The sequence below is a fragment of the Pseudopipra pipra genome, chromosome 3 (assembly GCF_036250125.1).
Source record: "Pseudopipra pipra isolate bDixPip1 chromosome 3, bDixPip1.hap1, whole genome shotgun sequence".
Lineage (NCBI taxonomy): Eukaryota > Metazoa > Chordata > Aves > Passeriformes > Pipridae > Pseudopipra > Pseudopipra pipra.
The window spans coordinates 11,480,456-11,499,903 of NC_087551.1; the positions used below are offsets into that span (position 1 = coordinate 11,480,456).

The following is a 19,448-nucleotide window of genomic DNA, read 5'->3' on the forward strand; positions in this document are numbered from 1 at the left end:
GGGATGAAATAAAGCTAAAATGCAGTTGTTCGGGTATCACTTTAACTCAGTGGCACAGATCAGCATGGAGCTTGGGTCCAAAGCAACAGGAACTACAGCAGCTTTGAGGGAGGAGAGTACTTGAGCTAGTCTGGTATGTGAATGTTTGCCAGATCTGCTCACATCTGGCCAACTCTAACATTATTGCACCATCTAGAAAACATCTAACTCACAAGATTGAGCATTGTTTCCCTTAAACTGGCTTCAAGGTTTGCATTTGCTGTACACAGTATAAACAACACTTAAAAGTGTTAAAAAAGTAATGAACAAAAATGCCTTTCTTCCCCAAGAATGTTTCAAGATGCACGATATAAATTCATGATAGGGCTGGTGGAGACCCAGTGCCCAGCTGAGCACAGAGGCAGATGCAGCACATGGTGCCTCTCAGGACCAAGGTGCAGAATCAGCCCTGCGCCAAGAAGCAGGAGAGTGCAAGTACCTGCTGTGCAAGGTCTGGCTGCAGTGCACGGCACAGGGCATGGCTGCCACACACACAGTGGTGCTGCATGGTGCAGGAGCACCCTGCAGTGTTGGTCATAGACGTGTCCGGTGCTACTCCAGCCTGTCTGTCCAGAGTCCACAGACATAATTTCATGTTTGACAACAGAGAACTGATGCCTCAGTGGCACTACTTAGACCCCAATACCTAGAGCACTGTTGGCTTCCTTCTCCTCAGGAGACTCCTTGCCACCAATGGGATGATATGGTGGTCAGTTGCAAGAGATCACTGCTTTTGCTGGGTATGCTTCTCTGCTAATGCTCATAGTCTCCATTGTACCTGTCATTTGTCTGGTCAGGCCATCAGCTGTCCTGTTCGCAAGTTTTCTGCTTAAGTTTGGATTTCAAACCAAGGGGATTCAGTGCTGTTGCTGATACTGATCAACCCTGAACTTCCCTCCCCATTGGCTCCTGCACCAGAAGTCTGCACTGGTTTTGCTATGTGCTTTGTTCCAAAAAGTCCTTGTTGATGAATCATCACATTACACTGGCTTCCTCTCGGGCAGTACGTGGGCTGCCCAACCTGAGGGTGGACTGAAGGCTCCAGCATCAAACCTTTCCATCCCCTCCAGCTTGGTATTGATGTTCTGGGCTCAGTGTTCACATATGTCAGAGACCCTTTCATGGGCTGTTGCCTGGTGGAAATGATTGAAGAGGTTAGGAAACCTCCAGTTATCACTTGACCTTCACTTCAGCTCATAAACTGGCATTGCCTTCTCATTTCAATTAAGATCAGAGACATAGGTTGCAACATAAATGTGATTGAAAGAAAAACCACTTTCCAAGGAGAGGGGTGGAGGGACACAGGTAGCGTAGAGTGAAGTCTCTTCACCCCTGGAGGTCTTCCAAACAGGCCTGGACAAGTCCCTGTCATAATTCTGAAGTTAACTCTGCCACCAAGGCAAGGCTTTCCCCAGCCAGGGCCCAGGTGGATGCAATGGTGGCAGAAAGGTTCAACCAAAAGCTCAAGTCACAGGCAAGTTTGTGGTGATGAGAGAGGTGTGAGATCAAGCCAAGTAGTCAATTAGTGGATCAGGTCCAGTGATGGTAGCCTGGCTCAGACACTTACCAGTGATTCCTAGACAGATTCTAGATATGGCTGAGCTGGAGATCAGTACAGCATTTCTCAGGCAGGGACTGAAGACTAAAGTGAAATGGAGCTCATGAGCCCATTGGGTAGGGTGTGGGCGGAGCTCTTGGTGAGGTGGGTAGGGGCCATTAAGGCTTATTAGTGCCCTCAGGACCATGATAATCTCTTTCAATCCAACTCTGCTACTGGGTGTGTTCTTGGTGCTCCATCAGCATAGAGGTCTGAAGGGCACCAAGAAGCATGTAAAATGGCCTTTTGGGGGAGGACAGCTCCTGTAACTCCTTTTGTTTTGCCTGCTTCCCTTGCTTCTCAAACCCAGGAGCATGAGCCAATGCTTGGGAATAGAAGTGATGGGGTCTTGACTTGCAGCACAGGGAGCTCACATGGCAACTGCCAATTATCTCTCAATCATACACCTGGAGTGACAGGCACCTGGGCATGAGGGTGCAGCTGCCAGTGAAGGGTTGTGTTACACCCTGGGACCTGGAGGATGAGCTGCTACAGGGGTGGAGATTCCCTGGAGTCTCTGCAGAATGCTTCCATTGAGCAAGCCCTCAATGCAGGAGGCCCAGGGCCACCTCCAGCCAGTGCAGGAACATCATGGGTCCCTGGTAGCCCTGTTCTCCTGGGTCTGAGTGGCTGGGGTTGGCCATAGTTGTGGTGGATCTGCCTTTGCACAAGCACGCCCACAGGTATGTCAATCTTCCCAACGTATCCCCTCGGTTACCACCCTGGCCACAAGGGACTGCTTTGGTGAGGGGAAGAGTCCTGGCTAGAAGATACGTCCTACAAGGTATTGGGGAGCACTGCAGCCCTGTGGAAGCTGGTGTGACATCTCATGCATGAGATCAGATGGGAACTTTCATCTGCGGATCAGCATCAGGTTGGGTCACTCTGGTGGGGGCAGGGAAAAAACACTGCTGTGCTGCAAGTCTTCAGAGAGGGTCTAGGAGCAGCGTCCCTTGCAGTGTGTTTTGTGCACATCCACAATTTGGGGCATAGGTATGAGGTCCAGTTGGGCATATAGATGATTTGCCATGCACATATGGCTTGAAAGGGAATAAGAAAGCACAGCCATGCACAGGGCACAGCATATGCTTCAAGTACACCATGAGTGGCAGTGAGCTGAAGCATGGAGAATGGCACATCTCTGGAGCAGGGTGCACCTCTGGAGCTGTGCATCTCAAGGTGGGGGAACAGGAACAGGCATACTGCTTGGCTGCATGCAGGGAGAGGCTCACTTGTGAGAGCCATTTCTCTGTGGGGTGCAGTTTTGGTAGCACTGCTGCTGGACCCAGCTGTGAGCTGCTGGGCCTGTTCCCAGCCCTGGTAGGGCAAGGTCTGGCCCAGTGCAGATGGGGAACACTGATGATCCTGATGGTGCAGTGTCCGGGCCAATGCTGGTAGTGCTGGTCTTGGTCCCAGTACTGTGTCCAGCCCAGACCATGGTGGTCCTGCTATTTGTGATGCACTGTAGTGCACCAGTCCCTTGCTGGCCCTGGCCCCAAAGCACTGGGGTAAAAAACTGCAGACCAGCACTGCTAGGGCTGACTCCACCAGTCTCAGTGCAATGCAATCCAGCCCCAGAGAGATATGCTGACTCTGGTCTTGGTCCCAAAAGTGCAGTCACCCGGCCCTGTGCAGATAGTGCCAGTGCTGGTCCCAGTCCCCAGGCAGTGCAGTGTCCAGGGGCACGCTGGTGATGCCAGTGCTGATCCCAGCAGTGCAGAGACGAGCACCAGTCTTCGTCCCGGCAGGGCCCGTTATCTCACCGGCAGTGCCGGTGCCGTTCCTGATTCTAAGGCGGGGCAGCGTCGTGCCGCTCCCGTTCCCGGTCCTAGGGCTGGGCACAGCCCCGTACCACACCAGTGCGCTGCCCAGCACCCGGTGTCCCGGCGCGCTGCAGTGCCCAGCCCCTTGTGCCGCCAGCGCGGTGCCCGGTGCCGGCTGCCGGAGGCGGCGGGGCGGGCCCAGGGCGGGCCCGGCCGGGCGGGGGCGGCCCGCGGGTGATGTCAGGCTGATGCTGTCGGTGCGGCGCGCGGTGCATTGTGGGCGAATCCCGCCGCCCGCCGCGGCTCCGAGGGGGAGGATGCGCCCGGGGCCGGCCCGTCCCACAGCCGCAGCCGCAGCGCACCGGGCCGGCGGCACCGCGCCCGACGAGCCGCACTGAGGGGCGCGGGGCATGGGCTGCCTGCGCCGGCCGCAGCGGAAGGCGCCGGCGGCGGCGGGGCCAGGTGAGCCGGGCCGAGCCGGGCCGCAGCAGGCACGGGCGTGGGGAAGAGGGAGGGAGGGCCCGTCCTGCCGGCGGCCGGGGAGCTGCGGGGCCGAGACCGCACCGGGCCGGGCCGCGCCGCGGCTGCGCGCGGGGCACTGTGGGAGATGTAGTTCATCGCCCCACCCGGCGTCTCCTGGCAAAGAGAGAGGGTCCCGCATGCGGGACTCGCGTTCCCAGCGTGCCCGTGGAGCGGGGCGGGCCAGAAGCGGAGTGACGGGCCGGTGCCGCCAATGAGAAGGCGGGCAGGGCGGGGCGAACCATCTGTCGAGAGGGGCGGTGTGCCGGCAGCTGCAGTGCAGGGGCGGACGTGGCCACCTCCTCGGCGGGGGGAGGCGGGATGGCCCGAGGTGAGGGCAGGGCGGGGTCCGGGGCGGTGGCCGCCCCTCATCGCTGTCCCTCACCGCCGTCCCTCACCGCCGCCCCCTGCCCGGGCCAGAGGTCCTGCGGTGCCCGGGGGTCCCACGGTGGGGGCGGGCCGTGGCCTCGCTGTGCCGTGCGGGGCCGGAGCGGGGGCGCCCCGCGCCCTGAGAGGCTCTGCCGGGGGGAGCGGCCCCGCCGGGTGGTGCCGAGCGGGGGCCGAGTTCGAGGGCACCCGCGGCCTTCTACCGGGCCGGGCTCCAGGGAAACCCACGGAGGGTGTCAGCGACCTCGGGAGGGGGGGGCCACGTGCCGCCTGAGGCTTGGCACAGCATCCTTCCCGGGGCCACCGGGTGCCTGTTCAGCTGCATGTGGAAAGCCAGACCGTTCCGTAGAGGTCTCTGGGGAGGGAGCGTTTCCATCGCGTTACGCTGGGATAACTCTCTGGTGCTCAGGGTTGAGGCAGGAGGATGAGTTTCTTCTCTCTCGCGAGGTGGGACGTGGTGCTCTTGTGTGTAATCTCCGTGTCTGCTGCAGCTTTGGGGCTCGAAGGCTCCTGCCATTGTGTCCTTACTGCTCGTGGTGCCCAAGTTGGCATTGCTGAATGTGTCCCTAGTCATTCTGCTTTCCCTGCATTCTGGGAGAGGAGGTATCCGGTAACCTGGGTCGGACCCACAGAGAACTCTCAAGATGAACACCATGACCTTGAAGCGCATCTTGTATTTAACAGGGAACCAGAATGCTGTGTGAAGCGATGGAGTGACATTGCTGCTCAGACAGTGTTGCTGAGCTATTTGCATGCCAAATTCAAGGCCCACTGTGGTTTCTGGGGGGGGTAGGGACTTCAAAACCTGTTGGTATCATGTTTCTGAACAGTCCAAACCAGCTCTATATTAATATGTTTTTCCTATATTTTTGAATTTCCTTAGGCTTGCAAGGAGGGAGTACAGACAATTTGATTAATAGAAGGAAAAGCTTTCTAATTTTACCATTTCATGTGGATTTCTTTACATTCCTTTTACTGTCACTGAAAATGCTGCCTTTTAGCAACAAACTTCTCTGAGTCACAACAGAGATTTTGAGCCCAAGGACCTCATGTTGTGTGTGCAACAGGATGTGCTAGTGCTCCCACAGCATTAATGCTTGTAAATACTGTGCCTGTAGAGGTGCTCTGACTAAAGAGCATCAGGACTGTCTCACTAGTAGTTACTCACCACATTTCAGTGTGTCACCTTCTTTTGAGACCCGCTCTCAGTATAAGAGGGGTAGAATAGGAACAATGTGTTAATGTTTTGGGGTTTTTTCCTTTGTGTACCAGTGATCATCCAGCTCATAAGGAGCATCCTCATGCTGATATATGTGGGATTAGAAATTTTGGAGATGCAATGCTCATGAATGGTGTATGTGGTGTCCACTGCTGGTACTTTTCTATTCTGTGTGCTTTTACGTGCTTTATGATAATCTCATTCCTTAAGGAATAGGCAAAAATTCCTCTTCTCTGACTGGCAAAGAAAAACACTGGAATTCGCTTGTAGGACACTTCTATCAGGGATCAGTCTTAGGGACACCTGCCTAGCCTTTTTTTCTTAGAATAGTCATCAAGAGGAAAGTCAGATCCCCATCAATGCTCTTGGTCCTCCAGAAAAGAGTGTCTGTGGTGTTAAGAAATCTATTTCATCAGTCCCCAGGGTTGGTGCTAATGAAGTGGTGCTGGTGGCCAATGTGTGAATTTCCTTCCTCTTCCCTCTCCGCTCCAACCCCGATGTTTATTAGTGAAAGTAAGTGTATCTCTACACTGTAAAAGGCAGCACAGAGCTCTTCTCCAGTGGAAGCAATTTTTACATGTGCAGGGTCCAGAAAAACACTTTGGGGAATGGCTCTTTGTCCTGGGGAGCTCCCAGATGAGATTTGTTTGCCAGAGCTCCACAGTGACCATTCAGTAACATCGATTCACTCTGAAAACAGAGCAGGGGACAGAAAATAGGGCCATATAGGGCAATAAGGGCTTTTAAAGTCCTCAAGGGCTTTGTAAACTGTTCCCTCATTTTTAAGGGTGTGTTGGCTTTCTTGGTATCTTCTACTTTGAACATTGGAAGGCACAGCCCAATATTTGCTGGAGGGATTGTAGAAGCATTTGCTAAAAGGCTGTTTTAGCTCTGCTAGTTTACTGAACAAGATACAGAATGGACATGACTAGTGCTTCCCTCCTTCTGTCAAAAATAACCAAAAAGTGGGTATTCCTCTGAAACTTTATGAAATCCCCTTACATGTCATTGTGGGACACTGTCCAGTTGGAATACATGTTGAGATTGCTTTGGGAGGGAGGAATAAGGAAGGCCAGCTATGAGGCCTCCCTTCCTAGGGCAGAAAAAGAATGGGAGAATCTGTTGGTTATTTATTGAAGCACTAAGGAGGAGAGGTGGGAGGTGAGGGAAATGATGGGATTTTTACACCGTGTGTCTGAACCCAAATTGAGATTCCCTTGCCTGTAGGAGTCTCCCCAGCCACAAACTGGACAGTGATAGATCTTTTTGTTGTTCAGGCCAGCTCTTGATCTTCTCCACAACAGTGCCCACATACAGCCTGTGTATCACACTGTTGAGACCCATGACAGGTATCTCAGAAAATATGGAAAATAATAAAGCAATAACGATGTGACTTGGAACTCAATGTGTCAATAGTTTTTTTCACATAACCTCTTCTGTTTTTTTGGAGACCGGCAGATACAGCAATAGACTTGATGGGGAAAAATAAAACTGCTACAGTAGCTTTTTTCATCTGTTTCACAATCTCTTAATCCCTTTTGGTCTTACCCAGTTCTGCACTGTTTTCCATTAGGCCTTCTCCACTACTCCAGAGCTGCATACATGGGAAAGGATCTTTTCTGTAGCTGAGAAGGAAGATGTTGACAGCGTGATGGACTGTAGATCTAATCAAATAAGCTGTGTTTGGAAACGCTTTCCTTTTGGTGTCAGGCTGTGTCATCTTTAATTTGGTGAACAATATGAAAGGAACAAACTGTGGATCATGGGCTGACACAAGCCGGATAGGTACAATGGGGAGCAGAGAGAATGCCTGTGGGTGCAGCTTTCCTCTTTGAAGAAACGGGGCATCCCAGCCTTATGAAAGAGATCTAGTGTCAGCCACGACAGATGGAAGTGGACTCCTCACTGTCCGTGTAACAGTTCTGAGGCTCACAGTCAGCCCGGAGGGAGGCTGTGTTGAAAGTTTCAGTGGCCTACCAGCTGGGTCTGAAACGACTGCAGAAGGATAAGGAGACATTGATGTCTAGTGAAAAGGTTTTGATTATAGGATCATAAATTCAACTGCTCAGGCCAAAACTCTGGATTGCTCCAGTCCTTTCCCTACCAGTGACCAAGAGACGATGCTTAAGGAAAGGCTAAGAAGACACGTAGAACTTGTTTGCCCTACTTACACCCTTCTTGGTGTTGCAGTCTGCAGTTTTTCAGCCTTTTTATTTGTTGGCCTGAATAATTTTCTATGTACACAAGCTGTGTCATTCCACTCTAACAGCACTCTGTTGAGAAGCCTAGCTCTGCATTCCTGTGTGTTTTCCTCTCTTTTAGCTACTTATTAGTTCTAGAGAAACTTTATTTTAATTATGGGACATCTTAATTTTCAAGGCCTTTGTTTTCATACCACACCTGTCCAAAAACATTGTTATTAGTGAGATGGACGTATCTATGTGCTTGTTGAGTCTTCCTAAAAGCACCTAGCCTTTTCTAATAGGTCTGTAAATCAGGACTTCTCCCCTCTGCCAGCCACTCAGTTTACTTTTTAATTTTCAGTTTTCTGTTGTGGAAGACACTGATTTTCCAGATCCTCTGCAGAGCTCTTTAAAATAAACAGCAAGCAAAAATCCTTGGCATCTTCTTTCTTATCTTTTCTCTAATCAATCTTTCTTGTCTGTCCATTGCAGGCAGGTTTTTAGATTGACTAACCAGGAACCTGAAGTTGTGGATCCAGGATCAGTGTCTGTTTGTAAGATTTATGGGGGAAGGAATGTAGGTGATGTGGTGTAACAGTGCTATCATTGATTCTCAACTTTCATTCATTAGTGTCTAAAATGTGACTTTTGTTTTTGTTGTTGTTGTTCTTGTTGTTTTTTGCTTTTAGTAAAGTTTGCAGTACCTAAAGCATGCCTTCTTAAAGGTGCCCCACCTTGGTCTGAAAAGAGCAAGAGATCTAGAATTCACCATCTCCCTTGTTCTAGGTCCTGTCCTTAAAGAAAACACTCATGAAAAACTAATTTGCAGTTGTCAGGCTACAGCTTTTGGCAGAAGATGAGCTAGAATGGCAGAGCCCTTCAGTTTCTTAAATTTTTATCATAGGGACATACTTCTACACTACATTCCCTGGCTTTTCAGTGTTTCTTTTGGCTAAGATACATTCATTTTAAACAGTTTAGTTTTCAGGTGGCTGGAAGGCACCTTTTAGCCTTTTTCTGTGCTCCAGGATTTTTAGTGACCATGAGGCATGGATGCTGGCCCCTTATTGGGCTCTACTGTCTCTCATCAGTAGGCAAGGACAAAATTGCCTCCCTTTTTTTCTGCTTCTCTCTGCAGCAATGCTCTGCTCTGTATGCATGACCTGTATGACTTATTCATAGATGTCTGAACATGAGTTTGGTTGTATTAAGAAGCTTTTTGTTGAAGATGCACTTTTTCTTTCTGTTGTTCTGCATGTCCATAAAGAATCAGGAGTGGTTGCTTCTCAAGCAGAGATGAGGTTTATGGGGCTTTGTCTATTAAGCTAACAGGACAAAAAAGAAAAATGTAAAAGGTGGAAATGCAAAGGGCAGGTAGTCAAGTAGTTTCTCACTCTTGTGACAGTTGTTCTGAGGTAAATGTCAGGAGGCATTTGGTTTCTAGGGCTCAGGGCTATCTGGCCTGCGTAGGTCCTGAAGCATATTTTCAAATCTGGTGGCAACTCAGCAGCTGCTATTTCTAGTGTGCTTGTTGCTTCTTTTGCGAAACAGATTTTCTTTAACCTTGCTACCTGTGTTTCTGATTGGGATGAAATTATATACTTTTTTCCCCCTCCAAACATCCCAGGCTGGACTTGAACCAGTAATTGTTCTATCTGTGGAGTATTTATTATTAGAAGTATCCAGCAGTAGCCAGCTTACTCTGGCAAGCTGAGGACAGAATGCACAATTACTCACTGCAGGTTGAGATAGATTTGAAAAATTGCTGTGACCATTGGCCAACTCATGTACAAAATTTAGTTTTCCACTACTTTATTACAGCTATGAGTTGAAAATTATTTTCACATTGAAATATGGCATAAGGTTTATTATGTTTTTTCAAAGGAACAAATTCTGAGCGTATGTGTTCTGTAATATGTAAAAACCTGGCATAACACTGTCAAATTAAGTATCAAAGTACAAATATGGTTTATTCCAATGGATCTGTCCTGAAGAACACATTTTAAAGTTTTGTTGGGGTTTTTTTTGGGGTGTTTTTTGTTTGCTTAATTGCTCTGGGGGGTTTTGTTGCTTGTTAGGTTTTTTTTTCCATGACACAACAAGCTGGTGTAAAATCTAATTACGGAATGAGAGGACACATACCTAGGTCATAGAACTGCTTAACTCAACGGATAAGAGAACTTATGGAAGGGAAGCGATTATTTGCGTGTTCTGGGAGTGTGTAAGCGGATACTACTGTTGTGAACTAGATGGCATCACTGACATATGTGGAAATGGCTTATACAGAGGCAGTCCAGACCAGCTTGTAAAACTCTCCCATAATCTTAGTAACACCTCTTCTCCTTGGAAACTGAATCACGCAGTGGTACAGAAAGAAATTAAACAGACCATGCTTGCATATACAGGAGTTTTTCTGGGATGTTCTGGCATAGAGAGAGGCAGGTGAAGGCCATTATCCGTTTTGATATTATTGTTTTTTTTCTTAATATTGTCTTTAACTATTAACTATAAAGGGAACAAATTCCTCTAGAACAGTAGATTGTCAAATAACAATGAAATTTGAACTTCCTATCTAAAACCAAGTTTTATGCCTCTGGGGACTTTTGTCTTTGAGGAAAAAAAGCTCAGGGAACCATTGAGTATGACTGAGAATGCACTGGGACTTCCTGAGGATAGAAGAAAAAGCAAACCAGCTGTGATGGTATCACCTTTGGGCAAGTCATCAGTGTTGAGGAACACACCTAGTGCAGGCACTTTGTTATGTACCTGCAGTGTGAGCTGCAGGTTGTACCTGGCGTGAGGGGAGATGATGGGAGCCCCTGGCAAGGGGCCGTGGATTGGCACCAACCCTTTGCCTGACAAAGGGCACGGGGACTTGCTGTGCCGGCCAGGGGGTGGCTGGTCACCCAGAGACTGACTTTACAGGAGCCAGTAAACAGCAAGGGACTAAATGTCACCATTGAAACAGGTGCACAGACTATGACGGTACAATATCCCAGGGATTCCTTTGTTGGAGGTCCTTCCTCAGAGGCCCCTCCTTGACATCGCTGCACCAAGAGTTTTCAAAGGAAAATAAGTCAACATCTATATGGACTCTTGGTATACCTTTGGACTACCAAAAGCAAGAGTCTTATGGAAAGAATGGGGATTTTTAACGTCAGCAGGGGAAGAGAGTATGTAATGGAGAGGAAATATGCAATTTGCTAGAATTGCAGTTACCTGCAGAAATTGCTCTAATGCATTGCCCAGCCCACACCAGAGGCACTATAGGAGTCAGTAGAAATTGCCCTCGGTGGTGCAGCTGAAAAGGCTGCAGCCAGGCAGCCTCTGGGACAATGTGCTGTTGTGGCTCTGGCAGTGACCAGAGGGAATGGACAAATTTGACAGACTGCAGGACTATATATGAGAAGGACTGCTCAACTGAAGAAAAAAGACAGTGGGAAAAGTTGGAAGCAGCCCAAAATGATGATATAGGGACAATTGATGAATAGGGACAATTGGGTGAAAACTGATTCTGCCCAAGAAGTATCTAATAACTGTAGCTAGGTGGTTTCGTGATAAAGCCAATGGGAGGGACAGAAGCAATAGCTAACCAAATGCAAAAGGTATGGGTGGCTCCGGGAATTTATGCAGCATCATAAAAAGAATCACAAACTTTCTTTGGAAGGCGTTTAGCTGTGCCAGGGACTTACATCCCAGTGAAGTCGAGCTTATTGGATAGATGTGAACACTTGACGCAGTATGTTTTATATATGCAGAAAGGGTTCAAAAAGCAGAGTAAGTATGGTCAGTGGTATCAAACCACACCACCTGAAACACAGGTACATGGTATACAGCCTGAAGGTGAAGTGTTAATTAAGGCATTCTCTTGAAAATCCAAATTAGAACCTAAATGGGAAGGGCCATGTACTCTTTTACTGTGTTCCTAGTTTGCTGTTAAAGATGTAGGTAAGGAAAATTGCATACACCATTCTCACATCAGACGAGTAGTGATGATCAAACCAGTTGATAAATGACTGACATCTGAGAATCCTTCATGATTTTCTGTTGGGAATAATTTAAGTATTTGTGCATGGGAATCTATAACCTTGTACTCTGCCCTTAGGCAATCTTGTTAGTTTAAATTCTGTTAAGTGTGTTACTTGTAATAATGTAGAAGGGCAGTGGTTAAATGCCTCAAAAGTTTTTTCTTTTTCCTCTTACTATATTGGTAGATATGCTTAATTAAAAGAAAGGGAGGACTGTTGAGGAACACAACAAAGCAAGTAGCTGGTGTGCAGCTTCAGTGTGAGCTGCAGATTGTGCCCAGGGTGGGGGTAAATGTCTGGAGCCCCAGGCAAGGGGCCACAAATTGGTGCCGACCCTTTGCCAAACGAAGGGCATGGGGACCTGCAGCGCTGGGTGACTGGTTCATCTAGAAACTCTGTAGAATCCAGATAAGACATGACAAGACCCCAGACCAAATATCACCATTGACCAAGAGGGCATGAAGAACACAAGAGGAACACAGCCTGTAAGGGTACAAAAGCTCAGTGGTGTGAGTGGCCAGAGTGGCTCCTGAATGGTCAGACAGGAAAGTTTCCTTAGCCAGCTGTCTGCAAACTAAAAAAGGGTGACACTGAAGATCAGAGAATGAAACTGTAGAAATGCAAGCGGCAGAGGAAGGTTGAACCTGCTCCCCTGACCATGCTCCAACTAGGGGGCAGGGTTCCTTACAAAAATGGGAAAATGGTTACAGAAGGGCTGTAGAGGGATGTTTTAAGTGACTAACAGTTGGCATGATTTGTCATGTTTTTGTCAGTCCCAGGAAATCTCTTCTGTGTAATAACAAACAGTCTCTGCTGTGATCAGCAGTGGGCTTGAAAACTGAAAAAAAATTTGTCCCATTTAGTCTTATTTAGTTTGATATGACATATCAGTGCAGCAAGTGGCAGTTGCCCCACTTATGCTAGTTTTTATTATGAAAGTGCTTGGTAATATGAAGTCTGTATGGCAAATCTATGGCGTGAATTTTCCCAGCAAAAAACCCTGTCTTCCAGAATTTGAATCAAATTGCCAAATCTCTAATCAGGAACTTACTGTTATATTTCTAAACTCTAAATAGCTTTTGGACAAGTTTATTTAATCCTTTTTAATTATGGTGACTGCATGTATCATAAAATGTTTTGAATAGGTACAATGAGCACCGTTTTCTCTGTAATGGAGGTTTAAAATGATTGATTTCAGGCTGTGGGCTTTTTGATAACCTAATATAATAGGTTATAGCAAGACCATTGAGCAACAGATGTTATCAGTTTGCTGTATGCCTGAGTTTTTTTAAGATAAAATACTGTTCTCCAAGGAAGGTTACTGTTGACCTCAGCTATGAAAAGTGACTTGAAATGGCCATGAAAGATGAATAACAGGCTTCTCACAAAAGCACCCTTTGGAGAGAAGGGAGAGGACTTGCCCGAGAGGGACATTTTGCGTTACCTAAGGATCAATTGTACACTTTGGTCCAGGATCAGGTGATGAAAACCTCCCTATGTGTGGTGTTTCTGGTGGTGTAGATTGAGTTTGATATCATAAGTATAACCTCTGTTTAGTTTTACCTGTTATTCAGATACATTTGTTTTGGCTACCAGCAGACTAATCAAGCTTTGCAAGTAGTGATCTATATTGATTTTGCAGGTACATATGCTTAAACTGCAGTTAAATGTTTATTGTAAGCAAACCATAATATTTGTCTGTTAAATTAGTGGAGGTTAAGTTGGTTATGATATTAGAAGGATTTCCTCATGTTGCATTTCATGTTCTACTTGTTTCAAAACTTGGAACAACTCTGTGAAAGATATTGGTGGAAGGTAATAGACTTTACTCTCAAATTTTCCTGCCTCCTTTTTTTTACCTTTACTGCTGAGATGTATTTGGAGAGGATTAGGTGTGAACTGCTGGTAGTGTAGGCGTGCTTATCTGGTGTGCATTCCTAATGATTTGTTGTCACAATTAGCTGTGCTGTTTCTCCCAGTAGATAGGTGGGTTTGGCACAGAAATTACTGGTGTATCTGACTGCTCTGTAATGTATGTGAATACAATCTCTCGCAGTATGTTATTGTGTGTTTGGGGGGGTTGTTTTCCTCAGATCCTCTGCTGTTACTTTCACTGTGCAGGCAATAATACATTCAGCTGGCTGTGCAAATGGATAGTCATAATAATGCTGTCAAGGTTCATCTGTTATCATATTTAATATATTTTATGTATGTTCTGTTCAGTGCAGCCTCGTGTTAGCACAGAATCTGGACCTGTCTGTCTTGATTGCAGCTTTTTTTTGTTTTTGTTTTTCTTACATCACTCCTTAATGGTCATAAACCTTTCAAAGATGAAAAACAGTCCCAGCATCTTGCAACAAAACACTTTCAGGTGTTTTGTTTTTTACAGAAATGAAATGCTGTTAATAGCAAGCCCAGAATTTCTAAGGCTGATTGCCTTTGCATAGCTATGAGAAGAATATGTCACAGAGGAGACTTCAAGGTGCAGCTGCTAGGAATTGAGCCTGCTCTCTAAGCAGGGTCTGCTACAGCAGGGGCAGGCAATGAAGGAAGATATGTGTCTTCAAGGAACAATTCAGAATCTTACAAGTTCTTGTTGTCAGACCTACCCTAACAGTGTATGAGTTGTTTTTCATTGCTGTTTCAAGTTCAGCAGGAGATCTGGTATATTCCAGGGCTGAGGGGCTGTTAGTCCAGTGCACATTGTATTTTTTGATCAACTTCTTTCCTGTACTGTCATATGCATTCGTACCCTAATGACAGAATGCTAGTGCATGGTACAACTTATTTATACAAAGATTTAAGGGGGTTTTTTGTTTGCTTCAATGTGGGTGATTTCATATTTATAGTTGGTATTGTGTGTTAGAGCAAATGTCATTGGAAAAACAGTGAGGGACCCTGGGTACATGCACTTATTGCTGCCATTAACTAAGCCCCAGTGCTGCTGAGTAGTGGCACTTGGAAACTCCAGTGTTTTTTTTTCCTTACTTCTAAGCACTCTCAATCCTACTTGTTATGTTCTCATCTTATTCACCACCCCATCTGTTTCGTTTTGGCTTAATGCCAGTAAAGTTCACGTTGGGAACACCTAAATTATGCTTAAATTCTATTTACAACTATTTTTTGGTTGTTTCTTCCACGCAAGTATTGGACAGGGAGATTGATCTGATTTCTAGACTGCAGTTTACTGGGGTTACTTCTTTTGGTTTTGCAGATGTCCAGTTTGTCTCACCCAAAAAAGCTGTAGTTTTTGTCAACTTCCTATAGCACCACTGGGATCTGCTCTTAAGGTGGATCATGCTCCTAAGGTGGTTATGGGTTACAGCAGTCTAAGTAAATTTCACTTGTTCTGATGGTTCTAATTTGTAGACTTTCAGAGGTAAGGATGTGTCCTGAAGTAAAGTGAGATATTGTAACTCTTCCACAGTGAGATTAATTCATTAAGATTATCCAGGACCTTTAGTTAGGTGGTGAGAGACAGACTTCCATAGCTTTGTTCTGCTGTTTAATAACTACCTCACATCTGATGAGTTTTCAACTTGATGTTTGTGTGAGTTTGGCTGTATTTTGAGCACTCCTCAAGACTGAAGTAAGCTAACATATGAAAGATCTCATGTATTAATTAGGAATTTCCACGGGGCATGCTTGTTATTTCTAAGTTTAGTTTTAAGAGTGCTGTAATCCTGTAAAATTAGGAAATATTTTTTTCCAATAAAGCTGTTTAAAATTTTGCTAGCATGAAAGAAAACCTTGTGAGATAGGTAATTGGGTTATGTGTATTTACTTTTTTGGTCTCTGACCTCCTTGAAGGGATAAAAGAGACATATGTATTATATATACACTCCTTCTGCTGAAAGTACCTCATCAAAACACAAGCCTGTCCATTCTGAGTCATACCACAGGTCCATCTGAGGCCGGTATCCTGACCTAAGTTGGCCAGGAATGGATATCTAAGAAAAAGAGCAGGGAAAGCATATAAAGTGACTCCTCAGAACACTCTTACAACCTTCAGTGAATTGGTAAACATGGTTTTTTGGATTTCTTTATTGTAAAGGCCAAGACTAAATTTATAAAACTATAAAGATTCTCCATAATTGGATCAAAGAGAGAGCAGTATGCAAGAGCTGATTTCACACTTCTTCATGCTGAGGTTGGCCAAGAGACAGGATTTGGTCCTGCTGTTGTCACGGTTTCTTTCTCATAGCTGCTTTCATTTCTGCTTCACTTGCTATTTCTAGGAAGGCAGTTTTACAGTGTCTTAGAGTTGCTCAACTCTCTTGCATGTCTTCATGGGACAGGAATGCAAAAATTTCTTCACATCCTGTACTTTTACTACAGGAAAAGGCAATCTGAAAGTTCTTGTTTTCACAGTCACTATATTTTAAATTATGTCTCTTTGCATTCAATGGTTGACACATTTTAAAGGTAAGAAGAGTGGTGCAGATATGTAAAAGTTCATACGCTTTGGTCCAGCTTTGCTGAATTTGAAGAGAGATATAATCCTTCCATCTCTCCTCTAATTCCCTGTAACACCACTTAACATTTAATATGTAGAAATGATGCTCTCTGCCATGTATTCTGGAAGAGAGGTAGTGCCTTATCATTCCCCCACTGACCATCCCTTGCCACTTCCCTTCTATTAGCAAATTCAGCTCTAGCATAGAGCTGGCTACAGGCTCTGATGCCGGTCAAACAATATTTACACTATATTTTATTGATTTGAAAGGCATTACAATAATGCATAAATTAAAAGCACAATTTAAATATGCTGGTGGTTTCTGCACAAAGGTGACTTCATCCCTTCTTTTGCCCTTTCTTTGTGATGCTTCTGGAGTTTTAGGTTAATGTGTTACACCTTGCCATGGATGTAGGTAATACTTCAGCGTTGTTCTGGTAAACCCTTTGCGTGTAGGTCTGGGCATGTTTCTGCAGTATTAGTACTGCCTCAGGAACAAGTTTTGATTCATGCTGCTTTGTGCTGCTACTGTGATGTAAAACAGCTTGAAATTCGTCTTGGGCTGTAATTAAATTGGCATTTTGTTTGGCTGCATCACTCTGGCTATACCAGAGCATATCTGCAAACTTAGTTCTGTAATTCCATATTGCCAAATAGCTGCTATTCATGGTACTGCCTGGGAAAATTTTGTTCTGTTTCAAAGCCAGTGAAGATACATGTTATTCCTTTAAATAACAAACATGTTATCTTTGTACACATATATTAAAACATCGATAAAGGAAACTGGAATAGTGCACGAGGGAAAGCAGTTGTACTTTGCCTAGCTTTGAGTGCTCGTGGACCTTCATGCTCTGTCTCTCCTCTAAAATTATTCCTTGAGATTACTTTCCACCCCAAGTCACTAGACTGAAATCTTATTATGCACGTGCATCCCTAAAGTGATGTGAAAAGACCTTCAGGGTTAGGGAGGGGATACTTGCCTCTGTGCCTTTGTGGTAATATTGGGAGTTTTTATATTTTTATAATGTTGAAAGTTTGGGGCAGTCTATAATTAAATTACTTTTCTTTAAATACCAGAAGAAAAGCCAGCCTTAGAAGAGATTTTTGCAGGGATTCTCTCTTCTGTGCATCCTGCAGTGATGTGCAGGAAGGTCGGGTGCACAGTGTATGCAGAGCACACTGCTAGCTTAGGGAAGACCAGTTCAGATGTTCTGGTGAACATAAAAGAGCCTGGGAATGGTATTTGACTTGGTCATTAGGAAGAAGAAGCACAAATGTTGTGCTGCCAAGCACAGCATGTATTTTCTCTTTCCAGTTTCTTATTTCAATACCTGGTGATTGAAAGGGCAGCTGCCCCACACAGATGCAGGACTCTTTCACTGAGAATTTGGAACATTTTGCACTACCTTTCTTCTGAATCTCTTTAATATTCAGATTTTTCCTATTTCTCTTCTATAATTTTGATTATCCTTTAGCAGATGTTGGATTTCATGAACATTTCTCAGCAGCCCTCTTACTGAGTTAGTCTGCTGCTATTTTTTTCTGTGTAGTTATCTCCTGTATCTAGAATGAAATCTTCTTTTGTGAAGATTTGTATAAGATCTCTTTGAGATCTTTTGTTCATGTTTTGTTTGATCATTGTTTATGTCTTGCACTTTTGACATACTTCTGTCTCTGCTTCCTTTTGCATGTTACATGCTGGTCACTTTCTAGCTTTCCCTCTGAGTCCTTTTATTGTAGGGAATGAGTTCTTTTCTCTACTTGAACTCAAAATTACCTGGTGACTTTTTCCTTTTTTTTAGGCCCAAAGAAGTGTAAGGGTTGAATGATCAGCTTTAGTACTTTTTAAAAATTTGGTATTTCTGTTGTTAATCTAATTTAAGTCTGCAACCAGAGTGCTACAGTAACACTCATTTTTAGGAATATTTCCTTTTTTGGGGGAAGGACAACAGAATTGCCAAGATCCATGCTTAGTAAAAGATCCAGCCTACTTCTAAAGGCAGTAAAATATCTTAGGAAGATCTTTTATTAGTCCTTTTTCAATTAATTTTCTTCCAGGAAAGCAGAGCTAATGTGTTTTGGAAAGTCATTTTTATAGAAGATACATAACCAAAAAACTTTAAAAAAAATTAATTTCAGCATAGGCTAGCTGGAGCTCCATATAAAAGCAGGAAAAAAGGGCATGAGGTAGAAGAGAAACACCATAGGCACAAGTTATTTCTCTGTATTTTAATTTGTTCATCTTTAGCACCATGTGTATGCTATGAGGAGGACTAATATATACATGGCTTCAGCCTTTTCTAACAATCCCCATCTTCTATGCTTGGCTGTTCATTACAGTGATGTGTCTGTAATCCTGGCTCTGTAAAGGCCTTCTACCCTATTCAGATGCTTTTAGGCTTATTGAATGCAATACCTGGCAAACCTTTCCGATTTGTGTTGGATGTCATCCAATGAAATCCATAAAAACTGCCCAGGTAGCAGCTGCTCTGCTAAAGCAAGACCTTTTTGCCTGGTAGCAATAACAACCCTTGCAGCATTTTGGTATTAGGTTCTCTATGTGTTGTTGACTGTCAGGCCCAAGAGCACTGGACTGCAGCACGGTGTAGCTGATAACTGTCACCCTTTTAGTGTGTGCTGCTGACTTGAAGCATGGTTGTGTCTGTCAGGTTGGGCATGGAGTGAGCTCAGGTGTTTGCAAGGTGAGTTCATTTTCTTTCCTAAGAGACTGGTTCTCTTTTAGTCATATGCAAAACCTGTGGAAATGTAGCATGTACTTATATTGCGACCTCTAATAATTTTGTCATTTGTTCCCCCTGCCCCTTTTTTTCCCCAGATAAATGGCTCATTTAAATTGGGAGCTACTGAAATACTCTCTGGCTGGCAAATGCAGTGCCTAGCAGCAGTCATCAAGGACGAACCAAACATGAGTGGTGGAGGGGAACAGGTCGACATTCTTCCGGCCAATTACGTGGTCAAAGATCGCTGGAAAGTGGTGAGTAGCTCCAGCTTTGTGCTTCTTTAATGGCTCAAACAGACCTCCTCCTCCTGTAGTAGTACAATAACTTGTCTACTTAATCCTGGCCTCTGGGAAGCAACAGCGGAGCGGTATAATTCAACATGTTAGCAAGATACTGCAAGAAGGTTGATATCACTCTAGTGGTTTTTAGACTGTCTGGTATTTTCAGAACACTAAACTTGCCAAGGATTTTTAGGTAGGATTGAACTGTTGCAGCAGGCTGAGTAATTTTTTTAGT

General features: G+C 45.1%; 1 protein-coding gene across 2 annotated transcripts in view; it reads left to right on the top strand.

The window, feature by feature from the left end:
* Positions 1 to 3,685: 3,685 nt before the first annotated feature.
* Positions 3,686 to 19,448, top strand: part of TTBK1 (tau tubulin kinase 1) — a 108,997-nt gene continuing 93,234 nt past the window's right edge. The window contains exons 1-2 of one of the 2 annotated variants that reach the window (XM_064647789.1): positions 3,686 to 3,861; positions 19,028 to 19,186. In XM_064647789.1, the coding sequence (XP_064503859.1) occupies positions 19,079 to 19,186 (108 nt within the window). In that variant the 5' untranslated portion in view covers positions 3,686 to 3,861; positions 19,028 to 19,078. Of the gene's footprint in view, positions 3,862 to 4,117; positions 4,250 to 19,027; positions 19,187 to 19,448 lie in introns of those variants that run through there. The other variant, XM_064647788.1, reaches the window with a different exon arrangement.